Source organism: Scophthalmus maximus, chromosome 2 (assembly GCF_022379125.1).
Source record: "Scophthalmus maximus strain ysfricsl-2021 chromosome 2, ASM2237912v1, whole genome shotgun sequence".
NCBI classification, from domain to species: domain Eukaryota; kingdom Metazoa; phylum Chordata; class Actinopteri; order Pleuronectiformes; family Scophthalmidae; genus Scophthalmus; species Scophthalmus maximus.
This window is the reverse complement of record NC_061516.1, coordinates 15,028,827-15,056,542: the sequence shown is the minus strand read 5'-3', so window position 1 is coordinate 15,056,542 and position 27,716 is coordinate 15,028,827. Positions and strand designations below refer to the sequence as shown.

The following is a 27,716-nucleotide window of genomic DNA, read 5'->3' as shown; positions in this document are numbered from 1 at the left end:
TGTACTAATTGGCAATATTATCGACTCTTCTTTTGTTTTGGACATTCAGGTTGCCGTACCATGGATCCAAGTGACATGGTCAACAGTGACTTTGTAATCAACACCATTAGTTTGTGATCAACATTGAAGGTTTAAAGTCTCTGTAGAAAATATAGTCGTTGACATACAGATTCTTTCAGCGTTCAAGTCAAGGTTCAGTTCGCTATCAATGACTGTGCCGAGATACTTATGGCTCTCCTCCATGCCCACTCGCTGATCCATACGAGATGTGTTGTTTCAAAGTTGGCAGTGGTGCGGATTCCTTTTTTTCTCATCATGTCTCAGACATGTGCAGCTAAAATCACCCGTAACCTTTCTGCAGGCGGAGAGCAGGCAGATATTTCTGTCTGCTTCGACTGTTTTATTGGTGGCAAAAGCAGCATGACGCACTGAGTCTGAACTGAGCCAAGGACAGGCTGAACCAATTACTCGGGCCTTGACAACGTGTCCAACACCAACAGCCATGCTAAAAACTCCAGCCGGAGAGGAAAAACTCGAGTGTCCATTGGCTGTGATAACTATAATTTCCCGACTGCCACCCTGTCCAAGGCGAGAGAAATGCAGTTTTTCTCAGATTCCCTGGGCCTTATTTCTGTGTTTGTACAGTATTGCTGTAATTGTGTGCAGAAAGCAAAGAGGTACAGTAAAGTCACAGGCAGTGCTGACTTGAGAAAAAGGCTGTTAAATGTCACTTGGGCCTCAAACTAATCATGGCTCTCCCTCTCTCATCCTTAATGAGTTTGAAGAGATGTCATCCTGATGACACTTTTTCCATGTTTTGTCTGCACTGTGAGAATCACAGAGCGATGCAGGGATTATACAGCGTGGGTAGATTCAAACGAAGGGGAAAAAAGGAATGACGAGTGGAGAGAGAAAGAGAGGGCCGGAAAGAGGGGTGGACCCGGCAGAAAGATGTGAGTAGATCTGTTGGATGTTTCACTTAGAAAAGAACCCAGCAGCACAGCAACAGTGAGGAACCGACAGCATATTTCCATCCTCAAGGAGGGAACGGGGAGCGTTTACTCTGGAAGGGTTGGGAGGATGCCTCATCTCTGATGTTCCGAGCCAGCCTGGGTAATTAGCAACCAAAATATTTGCTTCATGGTCTGTGAGTGTGTTGCAGGGAGAGAGGAGGAGGAGATAATGGGGCTATTGTGGCAGTTTAGCATTGTGGTCTTCAGCTCAATGTGACCCATTTATTTCTCCCACACCATGTGTGAGAGAGTGTACATACTTTCCTCTTCGTTGTTTTAATCATTCTTCAATATCTTTGAGTACTTCCAGCAGTAAATTTACTATAACAGAGCAGAGGGAGCAGGTGGAAGTCATCTGGTTTCAGGGAGAGAGAGAGAGATTAGGCTCTGTGAATGGACACTTTCATGTGAGCATGAGACCAGGCTGCTTAGGGGCTCAGGCGTCTAGTAATGTACTTTGGTGGAATTACAGGTTGATGAAGTATTTTCCCCCGACTGGAGTGTGAGGTGCACATGTGCCTGAGTGAGTATTTTAACTTTAGAATTTCAATAACTGACCAATGTGATGCATCTGTGTGTGATTATGACTCGTTTGCATGTTGATATGTCTGCCTCACCCGTCTGATGTGCGTTGTCCTGACCATATTGATAAGCTACGAGAGACAAGTGGACAGATGTTGCAAAGGTAGAGTCTGTACATCTGTTTGGTGGGAGACTAAAAGAATAGGTTTTTGGAATGTCACCAGCTTCCCGTTGTCCTTTTCTATCTTTCTATTTCCTTTCTCTTTCTGATCTGTCTTGGGTTATGTCTCATCGGAGCCGCGTTTTGTTCCATGTTACTTTCTGTGCCGTGTGATGATTGTTCTCACATGTGAGAATGTGGGTGTTTTATCAATCAGAGCAAATGGGAATATTCAGATGGTAATGTATTTTCTGGCAAAGTTAAAACATATATTAAATCACAGTGCCCAGCAACTATCTAGATCTGTGCTGCAGATGATACTAATCAAACACATGTTCAAATCCTTTTATCATTCCTCCTTCAGGACAATGCTTGTCCCAAGTTTGTGTCTTACATGCAGCGTTCCTCCCAGCATGTCAAATAACATCAACAAGCCCCAGCACTTGGATGGTTATGTTTGAGTTAAGGTCAGGGTTAGGGCAAAGGTGATATTGGCCTGTTGATGTCAGCAGAAGAGGCAAGATTTGTGGATGGCCTGAGCGGATGTTCTGCTTCAGAAGGTCAGATCAGGGCAAGGAAGTCCACGTGAATTCAAAAGAGATGCAGGGTGATTTAAATTTTAAAAAAGGGTTTCTCATCAGCCTGTCACGCATCAGACAGTGTATACAGTAAAAACCTTTATCATTTTCCAAGACCACCACAGCCAAGACGTTGTACAAAGAAGATGAAGTTGCGTCAGGTCATATGATTGGAGAGATGTCAGTAAAATATTCAGAACAAAGTTTTAACGGCAGAAAAGCAAAATAAGAAGCTTCTTTTTATAGCCTGCGGGGCTGCGGCTCATTGAAACATTACGCCACAACATGTAATTATGTTGTGGCGTAATGTAACATTATCACCTCTTAAACTGAAGCATTTGTGTTACTGTCACTATTGATACATTCCTTTCATTTAGACAACAAGGAATAGCACAACAAGATTACATGAATTGTGTTCACATGAAGTGCATTACTGTCTAAAAACTGTGGTGAAGGGGTTGTCCGACAAGTCAACAAACGTAATTGAATGCATGAATAAATAACACTGGAGTGTAAAAAGCAAGATTGTCCAATCTTATCTTATCATTTGGAGCATATTGTGAACACACAGTTAACACTGGATAACTTTTTTGTTTCAAGATTTTCTATAACAAAAATGTCCAGACAGGCTTTGGACTTTTTTTTGACTTTACAAATGTCTGTGTTGATTATTGCGGTCACATTTTTTATAATAAAGATGAATCGTAATGAGCAGCATCCTGTAGCTGTGCTAATGCATTTTATCAAGTTAACAAATTAACATGTGACATCAACAACAACAACAAAGCTTAAATATTTGACGATCTGTCAAAGTTACTGAACTATGATAACTTACAATTATTTACAAATCACATCATATTAATAAAGAAGTGAGTTTGCTTGCAACAATCTATTTCATCTGCTCCTGTGGCTCATTTATTTATTGATTTATTCTATTCATCTATTTAAAGGAGAAAGTGGGTGCTTTGAATGGCTAGATAAACAGCTACCGTGACTAATCTACATCCAAAATCACTATTTAAAGGACATTCAGTGGTTTTTCATCCTCTCAGCTGTAACTTCCACATCATCACTGACTCAGGAATTCAACCTTCTCTACAGACTTTACTTCAAGCCCATCTGGTTACTTAGCTGCTGCTGTTTATTTTCATTTTCCTTAGTGACTCATCATCTGCTTCATTTCCTCCATCTCTCCTCTCTGGCTCGGGACCATGGGAAAAGCCTTGAGAGATCAATAGTGGACTCCTTCTCCCACTCCCCTTCACTCTCTCTCTCTTTCCGTCTGTCTCTAAGCCAAAGCGTTCCTTTGGGACTTCTGAAAAGATGGCTCACGTGTTCACTCACTTCCTCTGGAACATTGTATTTCTCTGTCCCATCATCAGTGACGTATCAAGCACAGTGGATATATTATAATCCACGGTGGTTTCCTATACTATCACAAATTGTGATTTAACAGTTTTCCCAAAGTGGAAATACCCTCTTTCCAGTTTTGTTGCATAAGCGGGACAGACTTGGGGCAGGAAGTCAGAGGACACAAGGTCTTTTCCATCTCCGACTCCTACACCACGTGTTATTTCCTCTCTGGATCAGAGTGTTAACACCTGCTTTACCAATAGACAAATGCTGAGGAGACTCGCAGCCTTGCAGGGTTTGGTTTCCAGCCTCCTGTGATACTCTGGTGTGGTCCATCTGATCTTTCAATCAGTGGAAATCTTGAGGGAATGAAAACATTCCGGGAGGATTTGAACTTTGACCCAACACCTCTTAACTGTTTTAAAGTTCAGTGTTAGAGTAAACTATGCTATACTAGGAAGAAAAGAAAAAAGACCACGCTTTGGAGGGCAGTTCTGATGCCGGGTCTCCCACTTGCTGCGTGTTGGGGATGTAACTCTGCACCGGGATGGGGAGGAGACGGGGTTGGGAGGAGGGAAATAGCAGCAGAACTCAGTGGGTGAATGAAGCTTAGGAGCATGACATAAACAACAATGTGGACACTGCTCCGTGGATTAATAACCTCTAATCAAAGTCATGGATCTCGCTGCTGTCCGGATCCTGTAAGAGTAGAGAAATGGTAAGAGCTGCACGTCTGTCAGTGAAGTGGGGCAGCATGTCGACTATGTTTGGCAGCAACTGTGTTGTGTTTTTCCTCTCTGATTTTATGTTGTCCTTAAAATAACACTGTCTTTTATTTCATTAATCGTTTTAAGTGTCCTTTTCTCGGTGTCTTTCTCTGGTTTGTCAGTGTTTTCAGCACAAGTAATTTCCCTTTAAAAGTTGCAGCCCAGACTCTGTGGCTGGCGGTGTCTATTTTCAGAAGCTCATGGCAACTCTGAAGGGCATAACTGCCCCCATAATGACAGGTTACAGTGGAAGGCCCTGCATTTGTGAGCGTTAAAACTATCCTCCAGCCTGGGTGTGTACGTCAAATCACTGAGGACTGTGGGAGCAGTCGCATATGTGTGTGTGTGTGTGTGTGTGTGTGTGTGTGTGCGCGTCTTTGTGTGAGTCAGACACAGACACATTACCCTGCCCACTTTCCTGTCCTGTGTCTGAGTGCGTGGCTGACAGAGGGCCAGTGTTGACAGCCAGTGGGCTGACAGCAGAGGCATGAGGGGTCCAAGAACAGAGGGATGGTCTGTCCTCCGTGTCACTGGGTCCTCACACACAGAGATGCACACACTGGACGGGATTGTCAGATATGTGTAGTTTCACTCTGGCGTGACATCAGACGCAGATTGAACGCCCCGTTGTCTCAGAGAGCCCACGGGCTAAACCTGGAGCACGACATTCGAGGATGGTTTCTTTTGGCTGTCTTGTTTTTAAGAATTTTAATTTATGGGTGATGATGTCGGCATGACGTGAGCACAAAGAGCTCAAGTCTTTCTATTGGATGCACCAGTCACTGGTGTGTGAACAGGTTGATGTGGTCATTTTGTGACTGACAGAATGACTGACTGACTGGTGACAAATGAAAGTTTTCAGCCCAGTTAAACATCCATGTGAGATTTTGGACACTGGAGCAAAACACAAACACCTTCATCAACAAACCAAATGAGAGGAAATCTTTTGGAACAATCATGCTCATCCATTCAGTAGAATAAGCATTTAGCATGTGCTAAAAAAAACTGCTCTGGAGTCTCAAAGTGGCCCAACACACGTCAGAACATGACACACGCTTGGTTAATGGCGGACAAAACAGACAGTAGATAGTAGGTGACTGTCTGCTTCAGTTTTGCTCGGGATGCTCAGCTGTACTGAATTGTTGCCAGGACAAGCAACACGTGTGGGTGAGGGGGGACAGACGTGGATACCAGAGCTTGGCAGAAAAAATATGGCGAGTCATCTGGACAGCTTATGTGTCTGTGAGTGATGGTTTCGAGACACGTCTGGCCCTCTCGGGTCGTTGTTTCCCCTATTCGTTTGATGTGCGAGCGGTGAGCAGACAGCTGTATCTAATCTGCACAATGTGTCTGCACACAGTTTGTGTGTTTGTTAGATTGTGCGCTCTGCGAGGGAGTCACTAGTGACTCATCAGGGTCAGAGGAAGCAGTGATCCGGCCCCTGATCTGTCAGGCCCCTCCAGAGCCCATTCACACCTTCTGCTGCTGTGGCGATATTCACATAATATCAGACTGTTTGTTGCCAAACTTTTTAATCAAATCCCTGCTGTTGCTCAACATATAAAGTCAGTAATCTCTTAGATGAGGCATAAATCATTGCCAGCTTTCCTGATGGGTCGGTTTGTTTGGCTTGTTCTGGAGAAACAATTACCCAGTATAATGGCTTGGTCACATGGGCTTACAACTGGGGCAGAAGGGTTTCTAAGGAAAGCACTGTTCCCATTGTAGTACAACTGTAGTAGCAGTATTCCCAGTGCTCCCATTCACCCCGAGCTCTTCTCTCTCTTCTCTCTCTCTCTATCTCTGTATGTGTGTGTTTGCTTCAGGATCTGCACGTGTCAGATAATTCTGACAGTCCAGGCGACATGGACCGCATGAGGAGGAATAAGGTGGAGCATGGGCGACAGACGCACCAGGTCTTACAGGTGAGCCAGGTCCAATCCATTGACTGTATTTCTGTTTTACCATCTGTGGTGAGTCAACTTGTCATACAACATAACTATGTTTTCAGAAAGACTGTTAGCCTCTGTTTTTACATGTATATTCACGATATATGTCAATTCTGCATCCTTCGACTGTAACGCATGCTGCATGACAATCTGTTTTTCTAACAGTTGAGTTCATTAAAACCATACTATGTTTATTCTGCCAGCTGATTTTCATTTATTAGAATGTGTCCTACTTAAAAAGAGACAAAAGATTCCGTTTGAATAGAAGTGACATACTCTGTACTTCTTATTTGAACATATTCATATTTTCATTTTGTTGTTAAGCATAGTATCAAGTTTTCCGTTACAAACCTATAATCTACAGTGTATACCCACTTTCAGGGCATTAAGGCTGTCTTTGTTTTTTGACAGAGCACTCCTTTAGATCTGTTTGAGACGGGCAAGTCCCTGAAAGTCCAGGCAGAGCGCCCCCACCTGGTCAGCCTGGGAAGTGGACGTCTGAGCACAGCCATCACTTTACTACCACTGCTCGAAGGTGAAGATCTGTGTGTGTGTCTGTTTGTGTGTGTGTGTGTGTCTGTGTGTGTGTGTGTGTGTGTGTGTGTGTGCGCGCGTGTGTGTGTGTGTGTGCGTGTTTTGGTTCTATTATAAATGGTAAAACACCAATTTAATCTACTAACAGTAATTTTAACTGACGTCCACCATTACTTTTTTAAGCCAACTATAAGAGGAGCTGCAAGATCAGCAATGTTTAAATGGTTACAACCTCTGCTTGGTAAACTACAGCTTGTGTCAGCTCCGACGTGTCTGTACTGACTATAGGATCTGTAATCTATGATATTGTTGGTGACAAAGGAAGTGGACTGTAGACACTATTTAAAACAAGTCAGTGGTTCTTTAATAAGTAAGAAGTGCAACTTGTCACGCATGATGAGTTGACAGAAACTGATGACACATTACTTTCTAACCAGCTTGTTGTTACTCCTACCTTACCACAGCGTTTTGGTTTTTTGTACCTTTTGTATCACACTGGTCCCATTGACCAACAAAGGAAAAGAGGGGAGAGGGTGGTACAGAGGCTCATTTTTTGTGTTGAGTTACATCTCTTGTAGGCACTGATGCTGAAAATTGAATAACAATACCCCAAATACAGTAGGAGACAGTTGTAATAATTCCTGCTGACAAGATGCCTGTCATCTGCCAGGCTAAGGCTTCTGACTCAATTTGTGACTCTGCCCCGTGTGGCTTTGACCTCTGAGCCCCCACTGTTTCTGGCTTTGAACCCTCAACCTAAGAATACTTCACCAAAGTATTCACAAGTATATATGGATGTCCAGTAACTGATACTGAGAAAATGTTTCTCTTGTTGCAGGAAGAACCACACTGGGCAGTGGGGGGACAGATATCCCCCTGCAGGGCCCCGGTATCGCAGCGCAGCATTGCTACATTGAAAACGAGTCGGGCATTATCACCTTGTACCCATGTGGAAACCAGTGCTCTGCGGATGGCCTCCCCATCACCAAACCCTTTCGCCTGACACAAGGTAGCGCACTCACAGACTTGAATGACTGCAGTAGTATGATTGTTGCAGGCAGCTTGAAGCTTATTCATCTTGAATGTTATATCAATAATTCGCCATATATACAAACAAAGGTTTGAAAAAAAAACCTTCTCACATAACAATCCAAAACTTTTACAACTGGGTTCTGCCGTGTGGTCTAAATTGGAGGCAAAGAAGAAAACACCATCTAGCGTCACAAAAGCCAAACCGTCCCATGTCCTTCCAGTAACGTGCATACTTGCTGTAAAAAAAAAAGAAGCATAACAGTCCCGCCCCCCTCAGTCCCCTTTACGTGGGACCCAAGCCAGCAGCCACACCAGAATGTCATTTGAAGCCAGGTGATCAGCCGGCGTGAGAGGAGGCAGCAGCTGCTCAACAAGAATATACCTCAGGCTTTGCTTGAGTCTATAAGGATAATCGTGAAATACTGAACAAAACCACCCAGGAATGGAGGAAACTGTTTCACTTGTATCACAAGGAGCAATGTTGACTTTGCTTCGAAGGAAGGAATAAATACTGAAGTCCCTGTGGAATATCTATAACTGGGGAAAAGAAACTTACGCGTGATACTACTGCAGGCTCTACTTTAAAGACCAAGGAAATGCAAGGAAAGACGAAGGAGTTGATTTCACTTACTGGTTAATCACACGTGAGTTAAACTAGCCAATGTTCAGGAGGACGAATGTGTTGCCATCACAAATAACAAAACGGGAGGGAATTATTTTAAAGGTCATAAGTTGCAAGGTCTCCAACTGACTACGGGATCAATAATAATGTCAGACTTTGGGATTATGAAGCTAACGTTCATGCTTGAACCTCCTTATTTTACCACATATTAGGCTAAAATGTATTCACTTAGACATGTTAAAATAAAGAAGTGGTCTACTCACTTAAACCCTCCTGTTGTTTTGACTGTAAAATGCAGTTGTTCAACTCAGAGCAGGACACTATCATGACACTGTTTGCATACACACAAAACGCTTATAAAAAGTACTGACGACACATTCATTTGTTAAGCTGGAATTGTAATTGGGTGAATGATTACACTTCCCTACATTAACAGTTAGTTTTTTTAGCAGTACATTTACAGAGGTGTGAATTCCTTTCTGAAAATAATAACCAGGACATCACTGACAGCTTTCTACCCACATGCTCTTCTCTCCCGGCAGGGTGCATGCTCTGTTTCGGTCAGTCGGCCTTTTTCCGCTTCAACCATCCAGAGGAGGCCGTGAGGATGAAGAGCATGCTGCCTGGAGGAGGCCAAGGACTGAGCAACACAAACCCCCCCCCCACTGGTAAAGACCCTGATTTGATATTTATACAATGCGATAAAGCAGCTTCTAAATCCAGACTGAAATCCAGAAATAAGCTGGTCCCTGACAACTGTGTGTGTGGAGGATGCACTGTTTCCTCAGCTGCTATTCTGGGCAGAGCAAATGCTTTGGGTGGTTGTTCACACAAAGTGTTACAATCACCTTTCTGTAAGAAATGAATGAGTTGCATGAGCTCCCACTAACTCTATACAGGGATCGGGAAGTTTCATGTTGCTTTGTTCTTTGACATTGTCAAATGTTTTATGTTTTAGAGGCTGAACCTCCTCACAAACGCAGAGATTACATGCAGCAAACGTGATGAAAGATGACTGATGCGAAATCTGAATGATTTGTTTTGTGCTTCTCAAATCTGACACATTTGCCAGATCTTGTTTTTCATATCTCAATTGGTCTTTTAGGTTTGAAGCTGTGTTACCAGCTATTATTATCCTTGACAGGATGTAGAAATAGCCTGTTCAAAACGAATTATCTGTGGCCTACATTGTGATCTAGTTCACTCAAATCTGCGGGTTTGGCTCAGTGTGTGACCCTATTGTGACAGAGGATTGTTATAATCTTTGCTACCGGTGTTTGAATCTTTTTTCTTTTCTTTTTCCTTTTTACAGTTCATTTACGTGATGTTATATCATTGTGGTAACTGTTTCCTTAGTGCTGTCGGTGATATTTAGAAGCCATTCTCCTCTGACCTTATTGGTTTGGCTGTCTGAGCCTGAACGGCGCAGCGAGAGCCACCACACCCTGCCCAGTGTGCGTGGCCCACTCTTTCCTGACCAGGCCCTGATTTCATCTGCTCTGAATGAGGTCCACGGCTGCAGCTTTTTATATTTAGCAGCTCCAGATCCCTGTAGGATTACAACACAAGTGAGGAGCACAACATATCCCAGTCGCCGGGGTTGGTTCATACAGGACAGCGTGGGCTCCGAGACATTTATCACTATTTAAAGTGGGCCATTGGGACACTGTGTGAATGTGTGTATGCAAACATATTCAGGCATGTGTATTTATTCCTTTTATGGGCGATCCTCCAAGTCCTGCACTACTGACCTGAGGTGTGGTGGATGTCAGAGGGACAAAGATGACACAGATCCTTCCTGTGTGTTTGTGTGTGTGTTTTTACAACTGTCTCTCTGAGTGTGTGTGACCTCCTTATTTATTCAACAGGAATGCTCATGCACAAGTGTTTCTGTCCCCCTTCTGCAGACTCACATTGCATGCTTAACGGCAGCCATCAGTCCTTTTCAAACAACGGCAACTCTAAAATCAACAACGTTGCAAAGAGCCTCCAGGACTCCCTGGTGTTGAAGGCCCCGTCATCATCGGGATCTGGGAAACAGCCCGTTCCTCAACCCTCACCTCCACATATGCTCAATGGAAGAAACAACTCCATGACAGAGGACAACATCTATCAAAACAGCAGCAGCAGCTCTTGGGGCCAGAACCTTGGGAACAAAACGCCGCCAGTACCTGCCCGGTTCGCTCATACCAATAACGCCCCTGTACCCATTCCTCGGACATCGCTGTCTGTTGCCTCAGGCAGTGCTAGCGGTGGTCAGAGGGACCAGGAGAGCCCAAAGCTTCTCAGGAGCGTGAGGTCAAGCCCTACATCGCCTAGCACAGGGTCAGGTGAGGGCACAGAAACCAGCCTAACTCCCAAATCATCGTCTGTCAAATTTTCCCCAACGGCTCCATCCAGCCCTCGAGTACGAGGTTCCTCTCTACAGAAGAGATCCCCCAGCCCCATGCGAGAGCAGGGTCAGTATCGCTCCGACATAGATGTCCCTCAAAGACTCAGGACGCCAGAGCTGGTCGGGCCCGGCGGCCAGAGAGAACTTCCTCCTCTCAGCCCTTTCACGGCCTGCAGAGGGACTCCAGGATCGCAGGGCTCAGCTTCCTCCCTCGCCTCACAAGGCTTCCCTGCTAAGACTTTCCCCGAGAGCCCCCAGGGTCACCGCAAACTCACAACAAAAGCAGAAGCCATGAGGGCACAGTATGCCCAGATTTCATCACCACTCTCCGGGCTGGAGAAGGAGCCTGAAAGCAGGCGGTTAAGGCCTGGCCCGGGAAGTGCCCTCGTGTCAGGTCTGGGTTCTCTCTCTGTTTCGTCTCCTCTTGCCAGCCCTCGTAGCCCCAAAAAGAACGTGACGGGATCCTGCACCAAGGAACACAGTCTTATGAAGCCATACACACGGGAACGCAAGAACAGCATCTCTGAGATCAGTGACAACGAGGACGAGTTACTGGAATACCACCGCTGGCAGAGAGAGGAGAGGCTGCGCGAGCAGGAAATGGAGAAACTGGTAAGTGACCAGGCTTTTAAATATGACTTCATCATTTCAGGAGGACAGGTCCAGTTCACATCTGGATGCTGATGTGAACTTTGCTTAGGAAGTCGTAAAGGAAACATTTGCTTCTCTGGCGTGGCCTCTATGACAGGTTGTTTATTCTATATACTGCAGTATAGGTCCAGTTTGTATAAACTGTACTTAAATTCTCCCCAAAAAATCTACTTTTGGCTTATTATGAGAAAAAAAACAGCCCATCAAAACAAGCTTAAAGGTGTAGAGCCACAGCTGCATCCGGCCAGACAAACTGTAAGCAAATACAGCTTTCTAAACATTTTTTTATCAAACATCCAGCAAAGCTTTTCACTCTGACTTGATAGACTGCTAACTTTTGAGAAAAATATCTGGGACTTTATCCTCCTCTCCCCTGAATTATGTTCATTAGCCACCTGGAGCTTGAAAAAATTAATCGTAAATAAAAGTGTACAAATGACAGGCAGTAGACTCCAGTTCTTGTTTGTCAAAATGAACAAAAATATTCATGATTACTGTTTTAAAGTTTTAAATGATTAGAAGATTCATGTTTGATTTGTTTGTCAGTAACCTAATTGACAACACTTTGAAAAAATTAAATCCTTGGCTTCACTATGCAACATTAAAAAACAACACAGGATAACTGATGACAGACAAACACCGTGGTTTTAAAGGACATAAATACAGTTTAGTGGAGAAGGCGCAGACTGTTGGCATGACAGACAGCATGTCTGCATTCAGATATCTTGTCCAAATCTCCTGGCGAACAGCCACCGGCTCATCTCCCCAGAGCATTGCCGGCATCGTCAGCACATTTTGCCCGCGAGACATGGGGTGAACATTCTTCCACAAGCCTAGAGTCCAGAGTGGAGGGCGTGGCTGCGTATTGCTCAACACTATATTTACCAAAAGGACCGAATGGCATTAGCTTTCAAAGTTGCCACCGTCTGACTGTAGGCTCTTTCATATTCATAACAACACAAGCTCACAGGCGGCATACGTTATCCATCCTCAATCCACACCCACCAGGCACCCCACCATTCTGTAGCCCCCTCCACAGCCTGCCACCATACTGACAGCTGAAGGGACAACAGAAGGGGTGTGTGTGTGTGTGTGTGTGTGTGCGTGTGTGTGTGTGTGTGTGTGTGTGCGTGTGTGTGTGTGTGCGTGTGTGTGTGTGTGTGTGTGTGTGTGTGTGCGTGCATGCGTGTGTGTGTGTGTGTGTGTGTGTGTGTGTGTGTGTGTGTGTGTGTGTGTGTGTGTGAGGAAGGGGGGGGGGGGGTCATTCCCGGAAATTCTCCATGTCCACGGACTATTTCAGGAACCAAAGGGTTTCTGGTAACAAATAAGAGTGTTACTGACAACGTGTGCCTTCACTCCTCTTTGGATATTAGAAGCTAATCTACCCTCCTGAGTCATTCATGTACAGTAAGCCATTACTTCTGCAAATACAGTAAGTTCAAAAGTTGACGAAGGGCAAATATTTCTATCTAATCTATAAGGATTTTTTGATTAAAGTCAACTTCTGATGTCACACATGGTATTCCCTCCATTACATGATCATAATTTTTGGGCATATCACATACACACACACACTTTGTAAAGATGTAATGATGTAATGAATGGAATAATAGAGTTTATAACTTACTGTATATACAGTAAAATATGTGCACCCCAACGTAGGACTTATATATGCTAAATGTAGATAGCCACTGTATTAAAACAGTCGATGACCACGTTAATGTCGCAGGGGACATATGAATGTAGCAGTGGATGGAGCTTCAAGACCAGATAATAATGCAGGGCCCCAATTAAAGCAATGGTTAGATGTTTTGGGGGAAAGTGCGTATTCACTTTTTACTCAAGTTCTGAATGGTACTGAACTGTTCCTTTATGGAAGCTCTTAATCATTAGTCTTGATGCTCAGTTTTACCAGGGCACCTCTAAGTTTCCTGTCATTTATGTGTTAATGTTGTATATTCTCTCACAAAATACATTCAATGACAGAGCAGATGGTGTAGGTGAACCATGTTTGGGGTCCTGGACTATACAGTAGGTTCTTGATTTGTTGGTGTTGCGGCCTTGAAAGAAGCTCACTTTAATGATTAATTGCAGGACCTTTGGATGAGAGAGGGACAAAGGGAGGATTTCCTTTCAGTGAAACCAATGCTCTATATTTGGCACACTGCTTTCTTGGCACACTTGGCACAACTATGCAGGATTTTTTTTCCCATTAATCTAATTTCATTGAACCTAAAGGGTATAGCTAGGGCAGAAGATCTGAAATAGAAAAGTCCAGTTTAGCATCAGTTCCAGTGAGAAGAGGCCAAACTGCCTGAGAGGTTTACATGAAAAAAGAAGAAAAAAAGATTTTATTTGCAATTGAACTACAACATTTTGGTGAAAGTGTAGGATAAATTATTTAAGTGCTGCATTAAAGTTGAACACTTTGGGACATTGTTCAGGATAACGACTGAGTTTGTAGATTAAGTGGGGGGAGGGGGGGCGATCACATGGTTCCATGTGAAGGAAAAGGCATCTGTCGCACCTCCAGATCTAAGATACCTCAGTTTGTACTAATAAAGAAAATAAATCTAAATGTAACAATTTGCTGTAATTCATTGTAATGAAATAAAACAAACTCTAAAATCTACTACGATATTAGTTCTATGTATCCAGAGGTGGGATAATTCGCTGTATTGATTTAGAGAGAATGGGTAACGTCACATGGGAGCCATTGATAAAACTGCCATTGTTTGCTATCAAAAAATGTAATGTCAAATAGTTGAATTACACATTAGCCTTCAAAATAATTGTGTTTCACAAGACCATTTTTGAGTAATTTCTTGTTTTTATCATAAATTTTCATGACGAACAAATTAGCATGAAAGTATTGAAAAAGAACGTGTCATTTAAATAGTAATTTATTGATGTTCTTCAAGTCAACAGTTAAGCAAGAGGTGTGATCAAAATGAAACTGGGTCTCTATAACTTATATAATATTTCTATTTTTATCTCTATATGTCTTAGTCAACCTGTCAGTTTACTACCCTGAATATGGTATTGCTGCTTTTCATCAAGAAATTAATTCAACATAAAATAACTGTTAAAGGTGTAAATCCTGCAGTTAAATTAAAATACGCAGTCGGTGTGATTATTTTAACAGCACGAGTAATTTAAATACCAGACAGAAGCAGGCGGATGGTTGTTGAAACGACATCAAGCACATCAGGCACAATTGTTTCTAGTCGTGCCAGATTCCTAATTATTGTCAGATTAAAGAAAGCATCCCATTGTTCAGAATGATGAGAAACAACGGGATGGCACAGTAAGCAAACATCCAATAAACATGAACATTCAAAGTGTCTCTGATTGGAATGGTTTGGTGTAATCTGAGATACTGTCAGCAACCAAAACTCCACAACTTCTCTTTGATGATTTTTAACAGTCGGTCAGATTCTGTTTTCATAAACAACTTGGGCTCTGACTTTACTATGAACTCCCCTCCCGAGAGACAAACTACATCAGCTAGGGCCCCCTTGCTATCGGGTTACAGTTGTCCCGTGCCAGTGGCTGAGGGACAGCTGCCTAAATGGGCCAATGTCACCCAAGGACATCTTAGGCTAATCTGCAATATGATCTATGATGTACGACAGCGCGCTTACGTTTCTCACGTGTCTTCTGTAGGAGCGACAGAGGTTGGAGACCATCCTCCATCTGTGTGCGGAGTATAATCAGGAGGGCAGCGCTGTGGAGCTGGCTGAAGTGGTGAGGAGTGGGCTGCTGGGGGGCCCTGCAGGAAGCTGCCCAGGCACAGGAGGGGGGACATCCCTCCAGGGTGTGGACGGACCCCTGAGGGTGAGGCAGAATGATGAGGAAACACAGAGAGAGGAGTCCAGCAGCACAGAGAGCACACATCAAGAGGTTATAAACACTGAGAGAATGACATTATTGGGGGGGGGGGGGGGTGTTTCTTACAAGGAGTCTGACAAAGCAAATTTTTGTCCCTGAATCTGATATCAGTGTGAAGAGCTGTTAGCGGGTCAGGAGCAGGTCTACCTGGAGGAGGAGAGGAACCAGGTCTTGGCCAGGGTTGATGACTTGACGCACAGAGTCAGTGAACTGGAGCAGCAGCTACAAGAGACCAAACAGGAGGTCAGGACATTCACACACACACACACACACACACACACACACACTACAGAGTGTGCGTGAACAATAACATCGATCAACTCACCATCATAATGAGAGGATAGGAAGTTGTATCCCCTTTCATAAGTATTCATTCAGTCTGACAGGACTTGGTGGGTTGCAGACTCTGACTCCATATTTGTGTGCAGGCGGAGATGGAGCAAGCGCTGCTGCAGGCAGAGAGGCGGGCGGAGCAGGAGCAGGTGGAGGCCGAAAACGAAATCATCTCTCAGCTGCAGGTCAAACTCAGCCAGCTGGACAAGGCCATCCAGAAAGAGAAGGATGAGGTAGGTAACCACCCAGACGGAAGAATGTGACACTGTAAATACTCACTGGTCCTGCACAGTCTTGCACGTGAATGTTGGACATGTTCTCCAGTGTCTGTGTGTGAATATATATAAAAACTCACTCCTTCACGAATGTGAAAAAGGTCTCGATGTCCATTGTCTGATATCTTTCCACTGACTTGCATTGCTTATTTAGTAGATGTCTGTCCTAAAACACAAAGCACAAACTGTCGTCACTCTGCAGTGTCCAAACAGCTCTTGACAAAAACAGCTGAAATCTTGCTCATGTGTGTTGAGCCTTATAGCTGGATGTCTTAAAGTGTTGATTCAGACATGCACATACATTTTTCCCCTCTTGTTTTGGTGTCATCAAATGAGTGAATAATTTAACCTTTAACACCGACCTGCCGACCTAACCTCTGCCACAGCTCTCTAATACTCTTACTGCCTTGGCTTGTTGGCTTTAAAGCTTGGCTGCATGGATTGAAGATGTCTGTTTTTTTTTGTTTCTCCCTCGGGTTGTGTGTACGTGTGTCTGAATGCGGACCCAATTGTGTGTGTGTGTGTGTGTGTGTGTGTGTGTGTGTGTGTGTGTGTGTGTGTGTGTGCGCGTGCGTGCGTGCGTGCGTGCGTGCGTGCGTGTGTGTGTGTGTGTGTGTATGTGTACACGTGTGTGTGTGTGTGTGTGTGTGTGTGTGTGTGTGTGTGTGTGTGCGTGCGTGCGCGCATGTGTCTCCATGTGTTTTTAGGGCAGGGCTAATGTGTCGGCTCAGCGGAAGGTCCTGGAAAAGCAGAGGAATGAGTACAATGAGCTGAAGAGGCAGTTTGATAATTGCCCCTTGTCTCTAAGGGAACAGTTACAGGAGCAGCTCAGCAGGGTCAGTGTTCTCACGCAGCCCACTGGCTGGCAACAGTGAGTTATAATATACCAAATACCACTGTACTGTATGACCCCCACAGAAACAGCCACCAACATAACACCGACTCTGTTTTTGACGCACTCAGAGCTTCTCATAAACCTGCAGACGGCATTTCCTCTTTCTCTGCTGTGGCCCTTGAACCTGTAAGGTTCACCGTGTCAGTGCCACTTGTGAGCAGCACTAGAGCGCCAACGCTTTTGCTTATCCAGCAGCAATTTTATACTCCTGCTTTTTTCCGCATTTCTGGATGCTTGATTTGGCAAATTATTATTGATTATTAATGTTATTAACAGCTTTGCTCTAAAAGTTTGCATGCCTCCTGCATTTGAAAATGTAATAAAAAATAATTCACGTCAACTCTTGCTTTTACCTCTTGCCACCTCTTGCTTTTAGGCAGAACATTCTCGGCTGGTATGAATTTTTTGCTATTTGATCGGGAACTTAGACGCTGTGGCTGTTTTTTTTCTCCCTATAATTTTCTTTTTGGGAATAAATTCCATGAATAACAAATCATTGTTTTCGTCCTATACTTTCAATGCTCCCTTGACTCTCCAGCATTTCAGTAGGAGCCATCCCCTGCATCACTTATCGGTGATATAGTTTTGATAGTTTGGGGGATAACTGTAGAGGCTGACATACAGGAAGTACTGTCTAAATACATTTCTGAATAAATATAGAATATTTCCATCATAATCCTTCAATAACTCTGTTTCAGTAACTTCATATAGTATATCATATATTTGTATGTGGACAGAAAGCTGAAGCTCTGGAGTGCGGGACCAAGCAGTTTGAGGAGCTGGAGTTCTGCCACCTGGAGGAGGAGAGCAGTTTGGAGGAGAAGAAGGAGACCCAGAGCTCGCAGCTTCTCCAAGAGCGAGCCGAGTATCACTGCAGCGTGGCCCGGAGGAAGGTGGGGACACACGAATAATGAACGATGAGACCATATGTCAGTGTGACATCACAGTGTGACACGCCTTTGATTCTCAGGAGAAGATGGCCGTTCTGGAGGCTCAAGTGAAGCAGCTGGGGTCGCAGGCAGCACACGACTGTGAGAGGATGGTTAAAGACAGGACCGTGACTCTGCAGCTGTTACACAAGGTTAACTTCTAATAATGAACCTGGTCTAAACTGAATTGTTAGTAATGGATAATTATGATGCAAGACATGCTGGTAGCTTATGAGAAATTGTGAAAATGTGTAAAAGCATGCTGCGCCCGCCTCCCAGGAGCAGGACAGGCTGTGTGCTCTGGAGAGGAGGCATCACACCTTGACCGGAGAGGGACATTTCCCGAAGCCCCACAGCAGCATGAGAGACGTGAGTGGGAACATGTGATATGCCTGTGGTTTCTGAGCTGGAGAGAAATAAATGCAAAAGTGGATTTAAATAAAACAAAACAACACACTTAGATCAACTTTTTAAACAGGAGTCGCTTCACATCAGCGAACCTGACCTTGTTTATGTGGACGGTCCTCCCGATAGCCCCTGTCCCTCCACCGCCTCCTTCTCCTCTGCTCACATCCCCTCCCCCGAACTCTATCCTGTTAGACTGCAAGAGGTAAACCACAACGAAAAAATCCTCTGTGGAACCAAACGTAACAAATCCTAAATGCACGCGTTGCTGTTTCTGCAAAGAAAATAGGCATGACGGTGTCTCGGCAGATACCGAGGAACAATAGCAAGCTTGCAGTGTGAATGTTATAAAGTCAAGATTCTGCATATATAGTGTTTGTTCAAAAGCTTGTATATCTCAAAATTAGTGGTATTTAAGGAGAATTGTTGTCTTTGACATAACCTAACATCATGAGCCGGTTAATGTAAAAAAATAAAAAAGGACGATGAACTGTGTTTGAGGCTAATCGAGTTGGGGTGTTTTCATGTTTGCTTTGTGAAACTTTGCATGACTTTTCCAGGCATTGACTGTTCTTCTGTCTTCTGCCTTCTCATCCCCGTCTCGGGCCTGTGGTCGCAGGAGTACCTCAGGCTGTCTGATGTCTATAAGATGTATGGAAATGCTTCTATGCAGCCTCACTCTTCTTCCCCCGCTGCTCTCCACTGCCTCTCTCTTGCTGTAGCTCCAGGTCTGCCATGTGAGGTAGACACACCCCTGCCTGCCTTCTGCCATACTGTCATATCCTCCTCTTATGTATTACATACTGAAACCACCTGAGCAAATCACCGTTATCTCAAAATATGTTCTCTTCAGATTCAGTCTCTTAACATTCTTTTCCTCTTTCTGCTCTCTCTCTCTCTCTCTCTCTCTCTGTTTATGTGAAGGAATACATCACAGTCAGTCAATTAAGTCAGATCTTTGGGATGCAGAGACTGAATCCTTCCTCCTCTTCTTCCTCTATTCCATCATTCCAACTTGCCTCCTCTGAATCTGCCTTCTCATGCCACTTAGCTGCATGTGGCCCTTCCTCCTTTCTCTCGGCACAGGTTAGTTTTTCCCACCAAATCCTAAGAAGCAGTTTTTTTTAAAGAATGGCCTGTCACCGCCCACGGCCATCTTTCCTGCCCTTGCCTGATGCTCCTGTTACTGATGCTGTTGCTTTACTGCTGCCCTTTTTCTTTTTATCTTTGGCCCGATGCTTTTCATCACCTCAGAGCCAGCCTGAGCTCAGCAGGAATGCAATGCCTCCTATTAATCTCGAGCGCTGGTACCAGGACATCATGGCTGCTGGAGAGTCTCAGTCATGTCCTCCTCCACTGCCTGCAAAGTCTTTTTCCACACGCCGACACGGGCAGGTAAATCCTCATCCCTTTTTCTCACCCGCTGCTCTTTGTATGCCTTGGTTGCTTCTTTTCACTGGGTTAATTTAGTGTCTTGCAAAAGGCTACTGACAATAGGACAGATGCATCACTATCTTCAACCCCTTGAATCTCCTTTCCTATAACTTTATGACTAGGACGCCCTCTAGTATAGTATTCAAAACTAGATAGGGCAGTTTGAGAACTTCTCCTGTTACCATAAAACGTATAATGGAACAAGTCTGAAACAGTGGTACCACTGAGACATATATAGCTTAATAAGGAAAGACTCTCAACGAGAGATGCTGATATAAGTGTAATCCTCAATCTGGTACTTGACCCTGCCGCCACAAAGTGAAACATGGTAAAATGTCCTTTTAAAAATCTGTGAGCTGGAAAAGGAAGTATTCCAACTAACATGACTGAAATCGAGACTGGCAGTTAACGTTACACTTAGGTGAAGAGGTGAGAAATAGAAAAAAAAGACCAGAGTTACCAACTGATCAGCAGAGATCAGGAAAGAGTAAGGTCAAAGGTCAGACAAAGGCACTGATCTTTACCACCACGACAACCATGATCCTGTTGATCTGCTCTGAGGATTTCTACGTTTTCTGCGTTCAGACTCGACACTTGCACCAGACATGTAAAGTAAAATCGCACTAAACTAAAAGTGTGTGTGTGGGGGGCACCATCTCTCCTTCAAATAAATAAATAAATCTGATCGGTCCTTCTCCACGCAGCTGTTGAAGTCCAAATCGGAAGGCGAGTTTGGACAAGCAGCGTCATGTGCTCACGTCAGCAGTGCTGCGACCCTGCCACACTCCAGTGGTGTTGCTCATGAGAAAAATGCATCCACAAAGGTGAGAACGTCTGTTCCAGTTCTGATTAAATCTTTTCGGTAGTTCACTGTCTGATGGTTTGTGTGTGTTCCTCAGGGGTTACTGTTAGCCCTGGGAGAGATGTCAAACCCATTGGACATGGACTCCAGGAGGCAGCTGATTGCGCAGAGCAAAGGTACTGGAGTCTTTCAGTCCCATCTCATCAATGCAGCACATGGGAGGTTATTTACACGGATAAAAGTTCACAAACGGGAGCTGTGTATTAGGTCTTTGTGTGAAATGATCTGTGTCTGATTATAATCAACTAGTAGCAATGACTTGGCACGGTCAGTAGAGGGCACTGTGAGTCTGTGACAGCTGTCTCTGCACATGCTCTGCCTGCACAGATGTGTCTCCCACTGTCCATCACTCCATCCTGCATCACCAGTCGCCACCGAGTGGGAACCAGGCGTACGACACCCTGAGTCTGGAGAGCTCAGACAGCATGGAGACCAGCGTCTCCACTGGCAACTCCGCCTGCACCCCGGAAAGGTGAGAGGCTGGGAAATTAGAGATTGGCTCTGTTACCATGGGAACTCTCGAGTCTGCCCCATCTCCCAGGAGAAGGGTCACTGTGCTTTTTTTTTCCCAGTGACATCATGTTTTGTTACACGTCTGCTCCCGTACACCGGCTGTTGCCATGCCAACCTTGTCAAGTTTTTGTGAAGTTCAAAGACTCGGTTTTGCTGTTGTTCATGAGGAAACCTTTGTCTCGCTCCACTGTCGGGTCTCCAGGCATTTCTGTTTACTTTTTCTCGACCTACGCCTTGTTATGCTGTGTCATCAGACGCTCCCTCCCTCTGTGTGTTGTAGCGCCTGCGGGTTAGAGGCCCAGAGGATAGACGAGATGGAGAAGATGTTGAAAGAGGCGCAGCAGGAGAAAGCCAGACTGATTGAGAACAGAGTGAGTAGCCAACTTCAGCGCAGCAGAGTTTTTTACGTGAACGCTGTATCCTAGCCCGACTGAACATCAGTTATTCCATCGCGTCCAAAACAACAGCTCCTTCATCATTTAAAGCTTTAACTAGAGCTGCGATGTTTAGTCGATTAGTCAATTAGTCCATCAACTGAAAATTAAATGGCAACGGCTGAGTTTGTTTGAATCATTTCCAAATGAAGATTGATCCAGCTTTTTCAAATTTGTAGATTTAAAAAAACTGAATATAAAACAAACAATCTGACTAAATTGAATGCATGTGCCACTAATTTCAAACCGTATATAGATTGAATTGAATCAAGAAAATAGCTGACAGACTGATTGATAATGAAAAAAATCGTTAGTTGTTGTTAGTTGGGGCCCTTTTCAACTGGTGCCACATTTGTTTGGAGGAGTTAGGCTCTTACCGATTCAAAACCCTCTTCACATGTAATAAATTATAATTTACTAAGACAGTTAGTTTTTTTTGTTTTTTATTTCTGCGAAAATCATTTATTTGGACAGAGTATTTTAAATCACAAACATGATATGACCATATTATCACCGAACACCAGTTCCTTTGAAAGTGGATTATTGCAAAAGTCTTAAAAAACACAGTAAATCTGTCAAAGTGATTGATGAGCATGAGGTGTGGTTAAAAGTTGAAAGCTGTTAGTTTAGTGTTATTTGTACATGTTGAATCAGAGTAGAGCCGTGAGTGTCTGAAAGCTGCAAAGGATCCTTTTTACATCAGCGAAGCTTCTATACACAGACTGAAGGGATATATTTTACAAAACCCTGGATTGGGACTTTAATTCTCATGTTCCTCCTCTGATAGTCATCCACTTTGTATCGCAATATTTGCCTACCATTAACATACTCTCCCTGTTATCTCTTCCTTCCCTTCTCTCTCCATCTGTTCCTCCGTCTCCTCTCCCGACGCTCCCAGGAGAGGGAGGTGCAGGCTCGGCGGCAGATGCTGGAGGAGGAGCGGAGGAGGCGAGAGGAGGCCGAGAGGAGGCTCCAGGACGAGACGGCCCATAGGCAGAGGCTGGTGGAGGAGGAGGTGAAGATGAGAGAGAAACACTTCTCCCAGGTCAGTGGAGCAGCGGGAAGCTGCGGGGGGAGGGAGGGAGGGAGGGAGACTTGTGGGAGAGGATGAGAGGCGAGACACTAAAGAGAGGCTGGGTGTACGGGAAGATCAAAGATTGTCTGGGGAGAGAATGGAGGGAAGGGAAAACGGGCGGGGCTGGAGGGAGTAGAAATCACAGACAATGCACACAATTCAAGCTCTAATCTTAACTGATTGTGTTTAATTACTGGCCTCTGTCAGTACAAGTAAGGCATCAGACCTTTTAAAATCAACAATAGATGAAATGATGATGTCTAATGTGAAAGTTGTTGCTGGCACTGATGAACCCAGAGAAGATTATCACCTGACTCCACAGTCTCTCTCAGCTCCCTGTTTCAGCCCGATGTTTTGGTTTTGATGCCCTCAGCCTCTCTGTTCATCCTCATCACTTTCACCAGTGTCATTATCAGTTTTTACAGCTCTGATAAACCCACAGTAGCACAGACACCTAACATCATACAGCGAGTCAGAGGGGAGCTGATATTTCCCTCAGGAGTTGATGGACAAGAAGAAAAGAGCTAGAAATAGAGGGAATATCGGACCTATTATCCATCAGCTGGCGAGACATACGACTCCAAATGAATGCTAATGTTGCTCCGTATCTGCTGATTATGTAACTGTTTGCTCTCAAGCTCATCTGATGAAAAGATGATAAATACATCAGTATTACACCAAGTAGCCTTAATATACAGTATATTAATGCAGGTTAAAGTCTAAAAAATAAAGACTTGACCTGAATCTGACTGCTCTGTTCTGAATCCCCACAGATGTGATTTTACTTGACACTTGAAAGCAGAAGTATCAGATTTTGGTTCTGATGTTATGTTCTGATAACAAGTAATAAAAAGGCTTTGTATAGCCTGACATTTAAACAGAGCTCAGAAACCTCAAGCACTGAAGCCTCTGAAATCTTGGACCCTGACTTCTACTTAACCCATAAAACTTTATATTAGATACTTCCCATATTTCGCAACATTTACCAGGCAGCATTGAAGCAATATGAAACATTTTCTTCACAGGCTCGCCCAATGACGCGCTACCTGCCCAACCGCAAGGAGGAGTTTGACCTGCGTGCCCATGTGGAGTCGTCCGGCCACAGCATAGACATCTGCCCCTATGTCATCCTCACAGAGAAGATGTGCAAGGGCCACCTGGTGAAGATGGGCGGTAAAATCAAATCGTGGAAGAAACGCTGGTTCGTTTTTGACCGTCTCAAGAGGAACTTCAATTATTACTCGGGTGAGGATACGGTAACATTTAACGATTGGGATTAGGTATAATTTGTTTAAAAATATTTTTTGGGGGATGGGTTTTATTTGCTCAGGAATTCTCACTCTGATTTTAGATCTCTTTAAGGGGGCTGTGTGTTAGTTTTCTTTGTAGCTGAACGTGGGTTCTTGTTGGGAGTAGGTGGTGGTGATGGTCACTTGACAAGAGTTTAAACCATCATTACATCTACAGGAGAAGAGGTTATAAAATGCCGCGTCAGTTCTTGAATTAAAAAAAACATTAGAAAAGAAAACAGAAAGGTCCGGTTGCAGTTTGAAAAAGCAGCAATACGGTTGTTCCATTTAAGCTCTAAATGGAAATGCAGTCCTATCAATAGGTATAATTCAGAAAGTTGTTTATTTTTTCCTCAATAAAAGCTGGATATTCTATTGGCATCGAATTTAAGTAAGAGCGATCTTAATTAGTTTGTTTAGATAGTTACCCCCCTCTGACTCATTTGGTCTCCTCTCTTCAGCCCGTTAAAGACTGCCATTACACGCAGGATGTTCAGCAAAGTGTCTTTCCAGAGAATAATCTGCATTTTTTTAGTTGTGATGGCATGTTTGTGGTAACTCTCTCTGTCTGTCAGTCTTTTGGCGACTCCAGTACAGGAACATTTACATGGACAAGTGGGTCAATGCACCACGTGGTGATTAGGATGAATTGTTTGTTTTTGTGTGTCTTCTCTCTGGTAGTTGGAGCATGCCCTCAGGATATTTTTTGGGAGATTTGGAGAAGTCTTAACATCATGGGAACCCAAGAATATCTGTAAAGGATTTCATGATGTTATTCATTTGTTGAGCCCTTTTTCCCCCCGAAAACACACGTAGTACATACTAGAGCTCTTGCGGTAAGATCTGAAAGGTTGTATTATCCACGTGTGATATCAAAGTGCATTTCAAATGCTGCTTAAAGACCAACTTCAGTAAAAAGCATCCCTCCCTCCTCCCCATTTCATGCCCTTGAGGCTAAACATGGTAAAATACTACTCAACGCTCTCTGCACTGCCAGGCCTTAACAGGTTGAAGGAGTAACAGCATTACTTGAATTAACTGTTTTTTTTAAAACTCACTATAAATGAATGTTCAAGTCCTGCTCTGACTGACTGGTACGATTCATGACTCAGAGCTTGTTTACCGGAAAGACTTTGATAAATGTGATCACGACATTAGGGCCAAAGAAAGAAGAACAGAAGATTATTCTCCATTTTGCATTTCAACAGTAAAGACAACATTCGATGTGTTGAAAATAAGCTCACATGGCTGCCACCACAAAATGCCTTATGTTGCGGTGAAATTGTTTTCCAGAATCAGTTCTAGTGGTCTTTCGTTCTCTTTTAGCACATGAACACAGTGTGGAAATCAGTGTTAGGACTTCGTAGAGATTGCGCCTAAAAAACTGCATTTGTTCAGAAGGAGAAACGCTCGGGAAGCTTGGAACACACATAGCCTTCAGTCTCTCCTCTAACTGGAGTAAATGGACCAGAGGAGTCAACTTCATTCTCAACATTTCATGTTTTTCCCCCCTAACGCTTGGCCCCTGATACTCGTCCGTACATACGAAGGATGAACCTTATGTTGAAGAGTTCCCAGATGTACACCAGGCCGTTCACCCGACAGCAGTGCTGAAATGTTCCCCTCGCTCATGTATCACACTGTCCCCGACATTTGAAATGAGAACATTTAGTTTTAATTATTGACCCGTGTTCAAAATACGATCCGGGTATATTTCCATTACCGCCTCCCCTGTTCTCTTCGCTCCTCTGTCTCTCTCTCTCTCCCCTCACTTGCCTAGCCTTTTCACCCCCTCACTCCTGACGAAGATGATGGTGATGATGGTGATGAAATAAGATGCAATACTTTCTCTGGATGTGTTTTTCTTGGGGAGGAGGCTAGCTCCTGGCTTGTTCGTGACTAATAAAACGAAACTCACATTTCAAAAACATTTAACTCATTACTAAGCAGTTTTGACTTATGGAAGCGGGAGAGCGAGCGAAAAGTGTTGAACGTATTTCAAAAGATTGCCTTTTAATTGTTGCTGGATGTTTGTTTCTTAGCCAGGCACTCCAGCGTGCATTGGAAGAGACTAAAAGAAAGGGCCACTGTTTGTTTGAACGAGACTTGGATCCAGAAACTTTCTTTTAAAGATTTTATTTGAAGAAAATTGAACTAAGATGAGAAAAAAGTCTCCTTCACACTTAAATGCCGCTAGTTTAGCCCCAAACTAGAAGAAACCCATCAGACCTGCGGAAAAAAAAACTACATCCACGGAAACATAACTTGCAAACTATTCAGTATGGAGTGACTTTAAGTGAACAGAGAACAAAACTCCTGAGGACTGGACACAAGCTCTGACCTGCTTTAAGGGAAATGTTGAACTGGAAGATCAAATCCTATATTCAAAAGAGGCATTTCTTTTTAAGATTTACAAAAGAGCTCCACCTCGCCGGCAGGGAAAAGAAAAAACACCGAGACAATCTACAAAGTACGACTGAAGAAAACAAGTCAAATTAATGGGATGACAAAGACTTCAGGCATAGCTTGAAATAGACTTGTCCTTTTAATTAACTTTTACTCTGAAACACTGCTGCTCATACCTATTCATGGACCGTGTGACGCTGGGAAAGGGAGAAAACACCTTTCGACTTCATCTAGATTTCACTTACTGTTCTTCTGTTTAACCTGAACTGCAACAATTTATTAGAACTACATTTTGGGGAAATAGATTAAAAAAAAGACAGAATTCCTCTGCGATGTAATCCAATTGAGCGAGAACAAACAACCATCTTCCATTCAAATAAATCTGCTATTCACTATTGAATTGCTCTCTCCTCGGGCAATTTTCATCTTATTGACTTGTATTTAGTAAAGACACTGTTAATAAAAAAAAAAGGGCAGGAGGAAAAAAAGATGATCAAACTTTGTTAAGTTTAAATGGGTGATATCAAACATAATGAGTGCAAATTAGATTTTTGTAAATAAATAAAATTAGTGTTACATGGAACTGATTTTAGTCACAACAATACACATCACTTTATCTAATAGGCAGGAAACTATTAACATACTTTTCCTCACCTTATGATCTTCCCATGTATTCAGTCACACCATTGCACTGAAAATAATTTTGTATCTAGTTTTCATTTCTTTTTCTTCCATATTCAGGTTCCAGACAGAGTTTTAGAGGCACATTGATGTGAACAGCTTAGTTCTTTAATCTGTTGTGTCAAACATTGGATTTCATACGGTCAGCTGTTCACGAGTGTGGTTGCCCCTTTTTTCATTATTGGTGAAATGGCTCAAATTTACTCGAAAGAGAGAATTTTTTTGAAACGGAATATTTGCATATAAAATGTATTTTGTGATTCTTGGCCCAAACACAGTGATGGAAATTTGTTTTGGGGGAAAAAGTAAGACTTGGACAATCTATCTATCATTATTTGACCTAAAAACCAACATGAAATGTGTCCTCACATTACTGGCTGTTTGTACTGTCTGGCGCTCCAACTGGCAGAGGTCTTGCATCAGTACAAGACGTAATGTAATGTATCTTAATAATTTTTTCTTTTCTCCTCTCAGACAAGCATGAAACCAAGCTGAAAGGGCTCATTTACTTTCAGGCGATCGAAGAGGTTTATTATGATCACCTGCGCAGTGCCACCAAGGTAAACACTCTTAATTGTATTTTATAATGCTTTCCATGAATGTTAACCAGTTTTATAGTTATGGACTTAGGGGAATAAAATGTGAAAGGTTTAAATTCAAAATGTCATTCATTCAAATTGGGGGGAAGAAAAAAAACTGTTCAGGATTTTGAAATCACAGA

General features: G+C 43.5%; 1 protein-coding gene and 1 long non-coding RNA gene across 21 annotated transcripts in view; one reads left to right on the top strand and one right to left on the bottom strand.

Annotated features, from left to right (window-relative positions):
- Nucleotides 1-961: 961 nt before the first annotated feature.
- Nucleotides 962-27,716, top strand: part of LOC118301128 (pleckstrin homology-like domain family B member 1) — a 28,221-nt gene continuing 1,466 nt past the window's right edge. The window contains exons 1-25 of one of the 20 annotated variants that reach the window (XM_047337142.1): nt 973-1,113; nt 1,486-1,536; nt 6,220-6,366; nt 6,754-6,877; nt 7,715-7,885; nt 9,073-9,198; nt 10,438-11,534; nt 15,240-15,476; nt 15,576-15,707; nt 15,893-16,030; nt 16,780-16,908; nt 17,705-17,860; nt 17,938-18,048; nt 18,155-18,265; nt 18,375-18,506; nt 18,921-19,043; nt 19,226-19,387; nt 19,556-19,696; nt 20,440-20,559; nt 20,635-20,713; nt 20,925-21,069; nt 21,391-21,481; nt 22,443-22,589; nt 23,645-23,864; nt 27,470-27,555. In XM_047337142.1, the coding sequence (XP_047193098.1) occupies nt 6,259-6,366; nt 6,754-6,877; nt 7,715-7,885; nt 9,073-9,198; nt 10,438-11,534; nt 15,240-15,476; nt 15,576-15,707; nt 15,893-16,030; nt 16,780-16,908; nt 17,705-17,860; nt 17,938-18,048; nt 18,155-18,265; nt 18,375-18,506; nt 18,921-19,043; nt 19,226-19,387; nt 19,556-19,696; nt 20,440-20,559; nt 20,635-20,713; nt 20,925-21,069; nt 21,391-21,481; nt 22,443-22,589; nt 23,645-23,864; nt 27,470-27,555 (4,086 nt within the window). In that variant the 5' untranslated portion in view covers nt 973-1,113; nt 1,486-1,536; nt 6,220-6,258. Of the gene's footprint in view, nt 1,114-1,186; nt 1,537-4,192; nt 4,345-6,219; nt 6,367-6,753; nt 6,878-7,714; nt 7,886-8,217; nt 8,553-9,072; nt 9,199-10,437; nt 11,535-15,239; nt 15,477-15,575; nt 15,708-15,892; nt 16,031-16,779; nt 16,944-17,704; nt 17,861-17,937; nt 18,049-18,154; nt 18,266-18,374; nt 18,507-18,920; nt 19,044-19,225; nt 19,388-19,555; nt 19,697-20,439; nt 20,560-20,634; nt 20,714-20,924; nt 21,070-21,390; nt 21,482-22,442; nt 22,590-23,644; nt 23,865-27,469; nt 27,556-27,716 lie in introns of those variants that run through there. The other 19 variants (XM_047337158.1, XM_047337145.1, XM_047337141.1 and 16 more) reach the window with 19 other exon arrangements.
- LOC118301139 lies at nt 14,690-22,574 on the bottom strand. Its single transcript, XR_004790233.2, has 5 exons — nt 22,363-22,574; nt 16,153-16,238; nt 15,790-15,997; nt 15,612-15,686; nt 14,690-15,404 (listed from the first exon to the last, which is right to left on the bottom strand). It is a non-coding gene; the product is annotated as an uncharacterized LOC118301139 (long non-coding RNA).